Source organism: Salmo salar, chromosome ssa22 (assembly GCF_905237065.1).
Source record: "Salmo salar chromosome ssa22, Ssal_v3.1, whole genome shotgun sequence".
Classification (NCBI taxonomy): domain Eukaryota; kingdom Metazoa; phylum Chordata; class Actinopteri; order Salmoniformes; family Salmonidae; genus Salmo; species Salmo salar.
Genome location: NC_059463.1, coordinates 19,979,716 through 19,992,779, shown reverse-complemented (window position 1 = coordinate 19,992,779; position 13,064 = coordinate 19,979,716). Strand labels below are relative to the sequence as shown.

The following is a 13,064-nucleotide window of genomic DNA, read 5'->3' as shown; positions in this document are numbered from 1 at the left end:
TCCCAGTCCCCTCCCACTCACAAGGCAGGCAATAACCTTGACCTCGTCTTTACTAGAGGCCTACGAATCTCGCTGCAACCCCCTACGGTCGCAATCTTTGCTCTCTCTCCCACCACTCTCTCCTCTTCTATCCTATCATCTCTGCCTTCTGCTAAATCTTTCTCCCTCCAATCTCCTGATTCTGCCTCTTGACCCTACTCTCCTCCCTTTCTACATCCTAGGACTCGCACTGTCCTCTTTCTAAATCCTTTCTAAATTTCAAGCTTCTACCTCCATCCTTAATCCTCCACCCCTCCCCCTCCCTCTCTGCGGACGACTTTGTCAACCACTTTGAAAAGGTTCACAACATCTGCTCCTCATTCACTCAGCCTATTGAGTCCACTGGTCCCACGCACACAGAACTACCCTACGCCTTGACCTCTTTCTCCCCTCCATCTCCAGATTAAATCCTACGACTAGTGAGGTCTGGCCATCCGACAACCTGCCTTCGACTCCTTCCCTTCCTCCCTTCTCCAGAACATCTTTGGAGACCTTTCTCACTTCCCTCAGCAACTCATCCCTGACCACTGGCTGCATTCCCTCTAACTTCACTATGGCCTAAGTCGCTTCCCTCCTCAACAAACCAACACTTGACCCCTTTGATGTCAAAAATTACAGACCGGTATCTCTTCGTTCTTTTCTTTCCAAAACACTTGATTGTTCTGTCTCTGACCAACTCTCTCGCTATCTCTCTCAGAATGATCATCTTGACCCTAACCAGTCAGGCTTCAAGAGGGGTCACTCAACTGAGACTGCTCTTCTCTGTGTCACAGAGGCTCTCTGCATTGCCAAAGCTGTCTCTCTTTCTCTCGCTCTCCTTCATTCTCTTCCTCCTAGATCTATCCACTGCCTTCAACACCGTGAACCATCAGATCCTCCTCTCCACACCTCTCAGGGCTGGGCTTCTCAGGCTCTGCACATGGATTGCATCCTAACTTTAAGGCCACTCCTACCAGGTGACGTGGAGAGGATCTGTGTCTGCACCACGTACACTCTCTTCTCTCTACACACCAAGTCACTCGGTACCTTCATATCCTCACATGGTCTCTCCTATCATTTCTCTGTGGATGACACTCAACTACTTTTCTTCTTACGCTCTTCTGACACCCATCTCTATGTGCCTAGCAGATATCTCAGTTTGGATGTCGGCCCACCACTTCGAGCTCAACCTCGACAAGACGGAGCTGCTCTTCCTCCCAGGAAAGGCCTGCCTGTTTCAACACCATCTCGCTCCTGCAGGTTAATGCTCTACAACATCCGTAGAGTACAACCCTACCTCACACAGGAAGTGGTGTAGGCCCCTAATCCAGGCACTTGTCATCTGGACTACTGCAACTCACTGTTGGATGGGCTCCCCACTTATCCAGAGCGCTGCAGCCCTACTGGTGTTCAACCGTCCCAAAATCTGCCATGTCACCCCGCTCTTCTGCACACTCCACTGGCTTCCAGACGAAGCTCACATCCACTACAAGACCATGGGACTTGCCTACGGAGCAGCAGAGGAACTATCCCTCCCTACCTTCAGGCTATGCTCAAACCCTACACCCCAAGCAATCTGTTCTGCCACCTCTTAGTCCCTGCCCATCTCCAAAAACCCTAACCTCTTCAAAAGGTAGGTCTTAAATAACCCCCCCCCTTTAGTTCATGCCGTCATCACTGCGATATGTGATTGTCCCACCTAACTATCTTAAGACGAACACATTAACTGTAAGTCACTCAGAATAAGAGGATCATACATTTGAGTCATTTAGCAGACAAAGCTTTGTCTGTTTTGTTGTTGAGCTGCGTCATTAATGGATTCTGCTGTGTGCTTTGAGTCATTGTGAGGTGTGGATGTGATTGGGATAAAAATAACACGTCGCCCACTCCTCTGATGATGGAGAATACGCAGAGCCTCAGTATGAGGGAATAGATACAACACAGCTTGCAAGACATCTAGGGTCAGATAAAAATCAAACCCACACACCAGAACATTTGGGTTTTAGCTAATAAACATGGAATTAACTGCATCACTCAAATGTGATTCATACTTTAAAAGAGAAGGAACAATGTGATTTCCCAAAGTGCAGATTAGATTGAATTCTGGCCCTGGTGCATGCAATGATGAATACTGAGTTGGACAACAGCTCACAGATCAATATGCTCCTAAAGACAGTTGGCTAAATCAATAAACCAATCAAATACCTCAACAATGCCTGCTGTGTCATCAAGCCAATTTTTAGTGGCTAAACAAATGAATACTGTTTCAATGGGATTCAGTAACAGGACATTTCAAACTGTTCTGCACAAAAAGGATAAAACGCTAAGTGTGAAAATGTCTATTGTTTTGTCTTTTAGTCACCACATCTTCTGATGTGAGATGTAGAATAATGTTGAATGTTTGGTGTCTGTAAAGTTTATTTTATACGCATTATATTTATGAAACGACTTTGACAAAAACACTTCTTGCCATATTGATGCTGAAAATGTCAGGCGATAACGTCAGATCCAACACTGACCTCTGCTGGGGACTCTGGAGCTGAAACGTCTCCGAAAAATCTGAACAGCAACAAGAAATCTAGGGGTGATGTAACAGCAAACTCATCCTCATACACGTTAAAGGACTTATACGTTCTCCATAGCAGAAACACAGAATCATCAAAACCTCTCCAAAAATTCCTAAAAAGCACACACAACTCATCTGGAATGGCATACAACAATCTGCAGTAACATTCTCTATTATGGTAGTGGTGGTGGTGTGGGGTTCTCTCCCCATACAGGAACATGTGACTGGAGAGAGAAACAGAGAGAGAGAGAGAGAGAGAGAGAGGAAAAAAAAGAGTAGAAAATCAAAGGAGTCTTTGAAGCGGCGCTCTGCTCCAACTGAAGGTCCCACTGCAATCTGCAGTCTGCTGGCTACCTGAACACTGCACCTTGGTGCATAGAGAGAGGGTGGGACAGAGGGAGGGAGGGATTGAGAGATGGGAGATGGAATGCAGGGAGAAGGGGATGTATGGATGAATGAAAGGGATTGAGAAGGTATAAATTATACTGCTGAATGTGCCAATACGATATGAAAGTAACACGTTCCTACGTCATACTTCTGGGTCATGTCCTATAATCTCTCAACTAGGCTTCAAGATTACATATAACATTATATTAATATTTGTGTATTGATTTTCTCATACCCGTTGCCTCATTTGAACTCCTGCAACCTTGTTAGCATGCTGGAGCGTGCCTGCTCAAGTTGAGGACTCATAGGACTGTAAGAACCCATCAGTTACAGGCTGTTTGATGTGTTTAATATTCTATTTCTTTTGTAGACCGGTAAGCTGTTGAAAGTGAGACATAAAGCTGGTGGGAGTTGTAGTTCATGTGTGTAGTTCCAATTGAAACAGTTGTTTCTTCTTGACCATAAAATACTTTGAAAACGAGCATGTGGTAAGTAAATTCATTTTGAAACACGCATATATTTATTATACATCTTAAATGAACCACATTGTTATGACTGAGGATGCAAATTTGAGGTTAATTCTTAGCCTACAAACAAGGATCCAGGAATTGTCACTTTCATACCGTATAGTCATGGGAAGTTAACATAAAAGTTAGACAGATGAGAGGAGATGGGCTGGTGGGTGAGGAGTTAGAGACCTCCACAGCTGTGTGGTGTATCTGATCCAGTGTGTGTTTCAGTGTTAATGTCTGACCCTGGCCTAAAGGGACATACAGGTCATGACTGCGTCTCCTGCTGCTAATCTGGGACTGACTATCTGCCATCCCACTGTGCTAGGCTGAACCAGAGCCCGGGCCAGACATCTGTGGACTGAAACCATAGCTCTATTAATATGAGCTTTTACTAGAAAGTACTGTGTGGGATATCAAATCCTCTGTATCAATATAGTCTAACTCCAACTGTCCAGCAATGAACCTGATATATACTGAACAAAAATATAAAACGCAACATGGGCCAATTTCAACGATTTTACTGAGTTACAGTTCATATAAGGAAATCAGTCAATTTAAATGAATTCATTAGGCCCTAATCTATGTATTTCATATGACTGGACAGGGGCGCAGGGGCACTTGGGAGCCAGGCCCACCCACCTGGGAGCCAGGCCCAGCCAATCAGAATGAGTTTTTCCCCACAAAAGGGCTTTATTACAGACAGTTTCATCAGCTGTCTGGGTGGCTGGTCTCATACGATCCCACAGGTGAAGAAGCCAGATGTGCAGGTCCTGGGCTGGCGTAGTTACATGTGGTCTTCGGTTGTTAGGCCGGTTGGACGTACTTCCAAATTCTCTAAAACAACGTTGGAGGCGGCTTATGGTAGAGAACTTAACATAAAATTCTCTGGCAACAGCTCTAATGGACATTCCTGAAGTCAGCATGCCAATTGCATGCTCCCTTTTATTGTCCCCAGCAGAAGGTGCACCTATGTAATGATCATGCTGTTTAATCAGCTTCTTGATATGCCACACCTGTCAGGTGGATGGATTATCTTGGAAAAGGAGAAATGTTCACTAACAGTAATGTAAACCAGTTTGTGCAATTATTTTTAGAGAAATAAGCTTTTAATGCGTATGGAAGAATTTTGCGATCTTTTATTTCATGGGACCAACACTAACATTTTGTGCTTATATTTTTGTTCAGTATTTGTTGATGTAATGGTGACATCTTCCTGAAGTTTTAACACTCGAAAAAGCAATCACCTGCAGTTCCACTGAATTCTATTTAATGAGTAGAAATAATAGAATATCCAAAGTCTAATTGCATAGAGGAATGTCAACAGGAGAACATGTAAAGTGAGGTGAATGAACAATGTAAACCCTAAAAAGTGTGGGCAGGTGGAAATTGTAGACTGTAGTACGTAGTGAATGTTAAAGTCAGTGTGGGGCTGACGGCTGTGAGACTCCCCCCTTTATTCCAGGTGACAGTTCAAAGGTAGCTCTGGATGCTAAGCCTTCATTAAGGCCAGATCAGCACCGGGGCAGAGTGCTGTCTGCATGGCTGGAAACTCCTGGGGATGGAACTCTCAGGCAAAGCCATGGTTTATTCACATCAATGGGGAGAGTGCATTGATCAACAGAACCTTTTCCTAATTTTAGAGTGGAACAAAGATGTAAACAGCAATAGCAAGGTTGCAAGCAAAATCCTTTTTTACAAAATCACGAGGAAGAACGTTTTTCTACAGTTATCCAATGTCCTTGGACAGCTTGTTACAAATCGATGTTTAAAATTCCAAATGCACTTCTCCAGCCATTGGGATTCACATGTCTTTCCCACTGTCTCTCGCTCCCTGCCTTAAACTCTAGCTGAACTCTATCCCCTAGGTAAAGGCTGCCTCCACCAGAACCACATGTTAGTTTGACCACGGTAAGCACCCACCCATGGAAGAGCTGAGTGACACACATACAGACAACTATATCCATCAGCTTGAGCTTCTCTCTGATAAAAAAAAAAATATGTCTCAAGTCTATGAGAGACAGAAACTACAAAATGATGTGCGTGCTTGTGGATACAAATGCAATCATTATAGCGGAGATTATATGACTATAGATCCAAAAGACAGTCTTAACTGTACAACTGGATTCAGTCTCCCTACATAATGCGGATAAGCTGGTCTACTACACCACTATCTGGTGAGTATGACTTCTGCCACTTCCCCAGGGACAAAGAGGGGTTTTCTGATGCCTATCCGTCTCTGTCCATTACCCAGAGTGCTTTGGCACCTGCTCAGGATGACCTCTGATAACACAGTCTAGGAAAATAGATGGGGATCAGACTTAGCTGTAGACTTAAACTATCACAGGAGTCACAGAGATGCCTCTAGTCTGGCACAAGATGACTATGCTTTTGTTCAGAGGTCAGCTGTCGAACCCACGCAGTGCCATAAGGAGTCTACTGATTGTTGCAAAAAAATAGACATTGCAGCTCACTATCAGTACCAACAATTAAAAACAAAATCACACAAGCGATAAAAGCTAGGTGACTGTTCCATTTTGGACATCCATACCTGATGTCTACTTGCTGCAAAGAAATTGCCCTTTGGGATTTCTACTCTAGTCTAATATAATCTATGAAGAGTATGTTTCGCCTCCCTGTGGACAAACAGAAGCGCTTCACCGCCGGGACAGTAAACACAAACAACTGAACAAGGCTCGTCTGAGCTTGGTCTAATATAATTAGATGACAAGGAAAGTTACACCTGAACACAGAATGTATAAACTTTAAAATGCAAATCATAATCATAGCCTTCCCTGTAGCTCAGTTGGTAGAGCATGGTGTTTGCAACGCCAGGGTTGTGGGTTCGATTCCCACGGGGGGCCAGCACAGAGAAAAAAAAAAAGGAAAAAAAAGTATGAAATTGTATGAAATCTATGCATTCACTACTGTAAGTCGCTCTGGATAAGAGCGTCTGCTAAATGACTAAAATGTAAATGTAAAATAATCGCTGAACGTGCAGTCACTTTTGCGTGATGAGAAAGAGAGAGCCCATTTGGCAACTGACTGCTGGGCTGCCTCTCTGATTGTGTGGGTTTTCTGGCACACTGGTGGTTGCCTCTACTCCACAGAGTCAAAGTCAGGGTAGAGAGAGTACTTCTGTTGTCTGAACGGGCCAAGACTTGAATCAATAGCGCTTCAATTGAGCTATTAGGCTGTTTAACCTCTAAAAGTTAGAGCTCACTTTGTTGGCACAAAACTACCTCCATACTTCCATTCATTTGTATGAGTTGCCTTCAGACGAGTCCCGTGACACTTGTGGGGGTCGTAGAGCAAAAAGACATCATGTAGGCCAAACCGTTCAGACACTACAGACGTTTTCATTAGAAGACCGATTTTCGGGATGTCTCATGGTCTGATAAACACTGCTGTAGCTCGGCCACCTCCTACCGCAGACGCGGAAGGGCGACATAGGCGGATGTGGTGGATTGAGACGCAGCCCATGCAAAAATGATATCTCCAGCTTAAACTTTTTTTTATTATGTCACTTAGATTGACACCCATGTGCGTGAATAGACTCTTAAGGATTAAAGAACAAGATGCAAGTAGATGGGTTGTAGGAATGTGAAAAACATGATACTAATGACAAAAGACATGTAGTTTCTGTTTGAGAAAAGAGATGATAGCCACACTGGACCAGAGCAACCCAACACCTATGACCGCTTCTCCTCTTACATGCCCCATACAACGGCTGGTGAATAGGAAAGCCCTCTCCCTATGACAAAGACACAACACAGTCATCAGATAACCATAGTGAATATAAGAATACAAAACACATCCGTCATGTAATCATTAGCCTGATATGGCACCCTTGTAATGCAAGACACACATACACCCGTTTCATCTCCCCGAGCTGGGTTCAGCATCTGTTACAGAGGTATAATCAGATATAATTTCCCCTCTCAAGGTAGACAAACACAGAAAGACCATAAAGAGCTGCTCTGACAGACACAATATGTCAATATCACTTGCTATCAAAGGAGAGCGCTGGATGGGAAAGACCCTGTTGTTTTAGTTTATCCAGGCTCTGTTATCTGGGTAGGGATCCTTCCACAATGACCTCTGTCTGAGAGGCAGCTAACCCTGGCTAATCTCGACTTTTGAAATGCCACTCCATTTGAAATCCTGAGCCGTCCGATTGGCCCTCTGTGTCTCACCGGGCTACCACATGCATGTGCCCCGCTTCCCGTTTCCGTGACCACCATCCATAATTGAAAGACAGCCAATCAAAGACTCTCCCTCTCCCTCTTGAGCTCATAGAGAAGCCAAAAAAAGCAACTGATCTTGGACCAGCCTTCGATGCAGAAAAAGAGAGAGTAAGAGAGAGATAGCGAGGAAGGGACCTGTCAGAGGATCTGTAAATGTCAAACTATGATTTATATCAGGATTAGAGATTTCTCTGGGTTTGTATTATTGCTGAGCATCAGTCATCTATCAAAAAACCCTCTGGGGCTGTCAAAACACAAACCCTCTCGAAATGGACCCTCTTAAACGACAAAGACAAAACATTCCATTTACACGATAAAAAGCCCCCCAACATCTCATTTGCCTCCTGACCCAAATGAGTGTTACCATGCGGCACAGATGTTGCTGCTTTCCACTTCAAAGGCCACGGGGAGGGGACTGGAGGAGATAATGATTTGGGCCCATTACCAGTAAACCTCTCCACTGCTTTCACTGGAGGTTGGCCTCTATCTCCATGGTAGTACAGAGAAGAACATTAGTAAATCCACCAGGCCTATTGTGTGGTGGTGGTCACCAGGGTCTCCCCCCCACCCTTATAGGCTGTGGCCTCTTCAGTACTAAACCGAGAGACTCCCTTTTAAAGGGCCATTCATATGCCAAACCAGTCTGACAGTTTTATTTGACTGGGCTGCTTGTTAACATGCTGAATAGCAGGGTGGGCCTGTGTTATGCAGATCAGGTCAGGTTACTGTGAGGACAGACGTCAGTGGGCTTTCAGCCCAACTCAACCCAAATCCCACCGCCAACCCCCCTCTCCTCTGCTTTTAGTCCAGCTTGGATTTCAATTTAGGCCTTGGTGCATACAAGAGCAGGCTTTGTCCAAACAGTATTGCAAATACCATCACTAGCATACTGTACAGTGCAAATTAAGGTGCTGGCGACAGGAAATGACTGCAAATGGGGACATTTTTCAGAAATCAACTAACAGAAAATGTTACTTAAAACCTTCCCCAATATTAACTACAGGTCAAGTGTTAACATTGAAAAACCATTATCATTGACAGCGGTGCGCTAACATGTCTCGGTGGAGCATTGGGTGAGTTATTGAAGGCTGTTTTTAAAACATACAGGTGCAGAGTTAAGTGGGTCACATGATTAGGCTGATCAGATATCTGGCTCACACACACACCGTTCGTGTTAATAAGCTCTGTAATGAGTCTCATTAGTACAAAGAAAATCAATCAAGCCAACGGCTAGCATTAATAATTCAAAGGAGCGTGTTGCACAAGTTAAATCCACTCCTGTCTTTCCCTATCCTATCCTGCCTAGAGCTGACAACTCTGTTTACACAGCACTATTGGCTCTCTGACACACTGGCAGTGGGGTTAGTAACATGCTGCTACTCTTCAGCAGAATGTTGCCAGTATTGAAAAGATAGGTAGATTAAATTGGTCTGAAGCCAGAGGCAATCAGGCCAATCCTCTGAATCAATAGCACAAACTAGGCAGACACTTGTCTATTTAGAATAGTGAAGCTCACAGTAGCTCATTACATATTATATTACTGTTCACACAAGTTGCTTTTCTGAGAGCAAATCGTGTTATAAAAAAAAGTGACAAATTCTCTCATTGGAGTTTTCCTTAGTTGATCTTTTTCTGAGGGCGGAACGAATGTGATTGGTTGGATGAAAGCTCAACAGTGGTAGACGGAGAATACGGTCAATAGTAGTGATTTAAAATGGATGACACTTGACTGGGTTTTTAGTAGGACCTGAATGGACCCAGCAAACACAGTAAAACCACAGTGGAAGAATAGGCATGAACCCCCAAGACACCAGCTTAGCGGAAGCTTCTTTATATAGCGCGGAAGAAGGGAAGAACGAAGAAAAAAAACGTACCATCTCTTCCTGATATCTCAAGCGCCTGAATATTTACAAAAACATGAATATTTTAGAGAATTCAGAGCCATACACACATGTTAAAGTGTAGGGAATGGTAGGGGGATGTTGGTCTCAGCGCTTACTTAACCCAGTCCCGTTTACTGTAGTTATTTATTTTTCCCTGAGATTTCAACCCAGTTCTTAAATGGCCTGGCTCTCCCAGCCTCCCTGGCTTTCCTTCAGACTCACATTTTGCATGTCATCAAAGTGTGTGCTGCTGTGCAATTACATGTCTGACATCAGCAACCTTTAAACTGAGGCTGATTAAAGAGCTCATCCTGTTATAGAGAACTTAAAACAGTCACGATCCCCTCCCACACAAACACACCATGATCCTCATCAATAATGCCCCAAAGGAGACAATTCAAGGTCTAATTTTGGCAGTCTGGCAGGTCCCTGTGTTGACATAGAAACTGTTGTTTTGTCACTCTTAGTTAATAAACAGCAGGGTTGATATGGTAGCCAACCTACAATGTACGCACTCCTTTCTCTGATTCCCTAATCTACAACACTGAGGTCAGCTAAAGTCCACATTCCAAATAAAAACACCCATATCTGTATCAATCGGCATGAAAACAGGCTTTCCTGAGAAAGAGAGGAAGAGACCGGTTGGAGCATTTTCTTTCCAAGAAGGAACAAAGAGGTTCAGTGATGTTTGTAGCCATAAAGTTCCCCCATACCGTTCCAGCTTCTACACACAAAGCAGGGTTTCCACGATCCGTCTGTAAGAAATGTCTGCTGTAGGGTTGGTTTTTCGGGAAAAAGTTTACTTTTATTGTGGCACTGCAAAGAAAGACAATTAAAGGCACATTCCAGAGGTTGACTGTTGTCCTGTAATGGTTTACAGAATGGAGGCCTGAATCATGATGATCCTCTGCCTAACGTGTCAGCCCCTCCCCTCCTCGTAGATTCGCTTATGGTGATAGCATGCTTCAGTTCGGCTGGCACCTAGCCGAATGACTTTAGTCACATACTCCCTTAAAAGACCTTCGCTTGAAAAATGAGAAAAAAGCGGCAATAGTTCTGTTTGTCCATTTTGAGACACCGTATACACTTCCTTAAAATAGTCTGAGTTAATCTAACTCAAGAAATTTGTCATAAATGTTTACGTTTTTTGCTGAAGAGATCTTGGTCGCGCAATTTTACATTTAACTAAGATGTTTGGTGGAGTATTTTTCAATGAACAAATGTGCATAAATAAGAGTCGCCTCTTTATTGAAGAATCCCTACCGTTGGCCAATCACCGACAGAGGGGGGTAGACTTAGGCTCCGAACTCCGGCTTGCCCTTTGTGTGCCCGAACAGCCCCCCCAAAAACTTGAAGTCCAAAACATCACTAAATGTCGTCACAATGTATGCACGAACTCTACCGAACTGTTTCAGCTGGGAATCATGCGGACGCCTTTAGACAGACCAGGCTTTGCTTTCGTTAGGGCTGCTTACATTGCTGCTACAGACGACTCTTTAAGTGGAGGTGGCACAGAGGGACTTCGTACTTTTTCTTGCAGGAAACAAAGCCATGATGTAGGGGTAAAGTAATTGCTTTCAATTTAGAAACTGTATTCATAATTGAGGAGTGCCCTGATTTACCTAACATATCATACTAAATGGAGTGTCGCGGACTTGCGTACAGAATAATACGAAATGCTCTGAGACCAGGTTGAACCACACCACTGCAGATTTCGCTTGCCATATTCAGGGCAATGCATGTTTTAGTAATAACTCTTGTAAACAGTTCTGGAAAACTCATGATGTCTTAAATGTATAGCCCCTCTAAGAGTGAATCAAACAAACACAGCTTATATGTGCGGCATATCAAAGACAAACTACCCAGCGCTCTTTCCTTTCACTCTAAAGCAAATACAACAGTGGAGAGCGTGTGGAGAATGTCTGCTTAAATCTCCCATATTGCATGAATGGCTAAACTGTTGAGTTAGGGCACACAGACTCTGATACGCACGGCTGAGTCCATTTAGCAAAAACAGGATGGCTTCAGTAACCCTCAAAAGGTGTCCTCCAGACCAGTGCCTTGCAGAGGGGGAAGTGTTCACTGCATCAAACTGGCATAGAGACATGGTTCATACTACTCAAGAGCAGTATGTATTCAATTCCCTCAAGACGTTTTCTAAGGCAGGGAGCAAACAGCATTCCACGGTACCAACTGCCACCACTGAAACTTTGAACTTTAAGTGGACTGAAGTTTTTGGCTGGGAGGGGCGGAGGGATGCCTAGCCACAGTAAGGGCAAAGATGGAGAAGGAGAAGGAGAGAGAGGGACCCTACCTCCATTTGTGCAGAGTGAAGCCGGGACACTGGTCTCCACACACATTACACGGCTGTCCTCTCTCCGGCTCATCAAGGGTGTTCAGCTGGTGATGGAGAGAAGAACCTATATAGTTAATGGTCACATGATACCTGCTGTTATCGCTCATCTCTTCTAGATTCATCAAACACATGCTGTCTCTCACATGACAATTCACATTGGGACAGAGCGGGTTTACAGAAGACTTCAGAAGTCTAACTATTTAGAGAAGGGAAAAAAAGTATTCAGAGTCATAATTAGTCATAATCAAACCCCAAAAAACATTGAAATAATGAGACATTGCAATGACATCAAGCCTATATATGACTTGGCCCAAATTCTTTTAAAAATAGTAACTACTAAATACAGAACTCAGTATAGTCGATTGCCTCTGGGTTCATGTGTGGAACACAAATGCGGGCAAACACTTATGAAAGAAATGTCTGGTGCAGTGAACTGAAAGGTTTAACAAAGTATGCGTATTGGGGTAGATTCGTAGAATACAAACCAACTATTCTTCCATCAGCGGGATAATGTTGTTTAATGAGCCTTTGAATTGTACTGGTTGGATGCGTTCTCTCCCGATCAAATGAGGGGTGCTAAGAGGACTAGGAATTTAACGTTACTGCTTTACCGATTAAGAAACAAAGTCCACAGACTGCAAAATAACATTTCATTTATATAGACTTAAACCACAGCACAGTGTATCTGGACACCGGGATTAAACAGCACGCCGTGGTCGCGCGCGCGTCATGCAACCGTACTGTACCACATTTCTGCAAAAACGTGGGGATCCTATGGAAAAACAAACATTTGTATCACTCACCGATCTGCTGGATTCTCTCTTCTTGGAGCTGCGAGTGAACATGACAGTCTTGTTCCAGGATAGCGGGCTGAGAACTGAGACCAACAACGCAAAAGGGACACTTGGAGAGTGTCCACGCACTTTCGTAAACAAATCCCCACGGTGGCGCTCGACGTTCCTCAACCAAACAGAGCCCTCGCGGTCCTATCCCGTTACCCCGTTTCATTAATGAATGAAGGAACGCGGTTTCCGGATACGACCGACGGTGCCAGCTCCACCTTATTGCCTTTCAGCCAATAGAATCAGCTAATTCCAC

The 13,064-nt window shown here is 44.0% G+C and overlaps 1 protein-coding gene across 2 annotated transcripts in view; it reads right to left on the bottom strand.

Annotated features, from left to right (window-relative positions):
- Positions 1-13,064, bottom strand: part of LOC106583026 (prickle-like protein 2) — a 115,020-nt gene that overhangs the window by 99,016 nt on the left and 2,940 nt on the right. The window contains exons 1-2 of one of the 2 annotated variants that reach the window (XM_014166766.2): positions 12,770-12,979; positions 11,925-12,010 (exon numbers count right to left, since the gene is read on the bottom strand). In XM_014166766.2, coding sequence (XP_014022241.1) covers positions 11,925-12,010; positions 12,770-12,811 — 128 coding nt within the window. In that variant the 5' untranslated portion in view covers positions 12,812-12,979. Of the gene's footprint in view, positions 1-11,924; positions 12,011-12,769; positions 12,980-13,064 lie in introns of those variants that run through there. The other variant, XM_045705234.1, reaches the window with a different exon arrangement.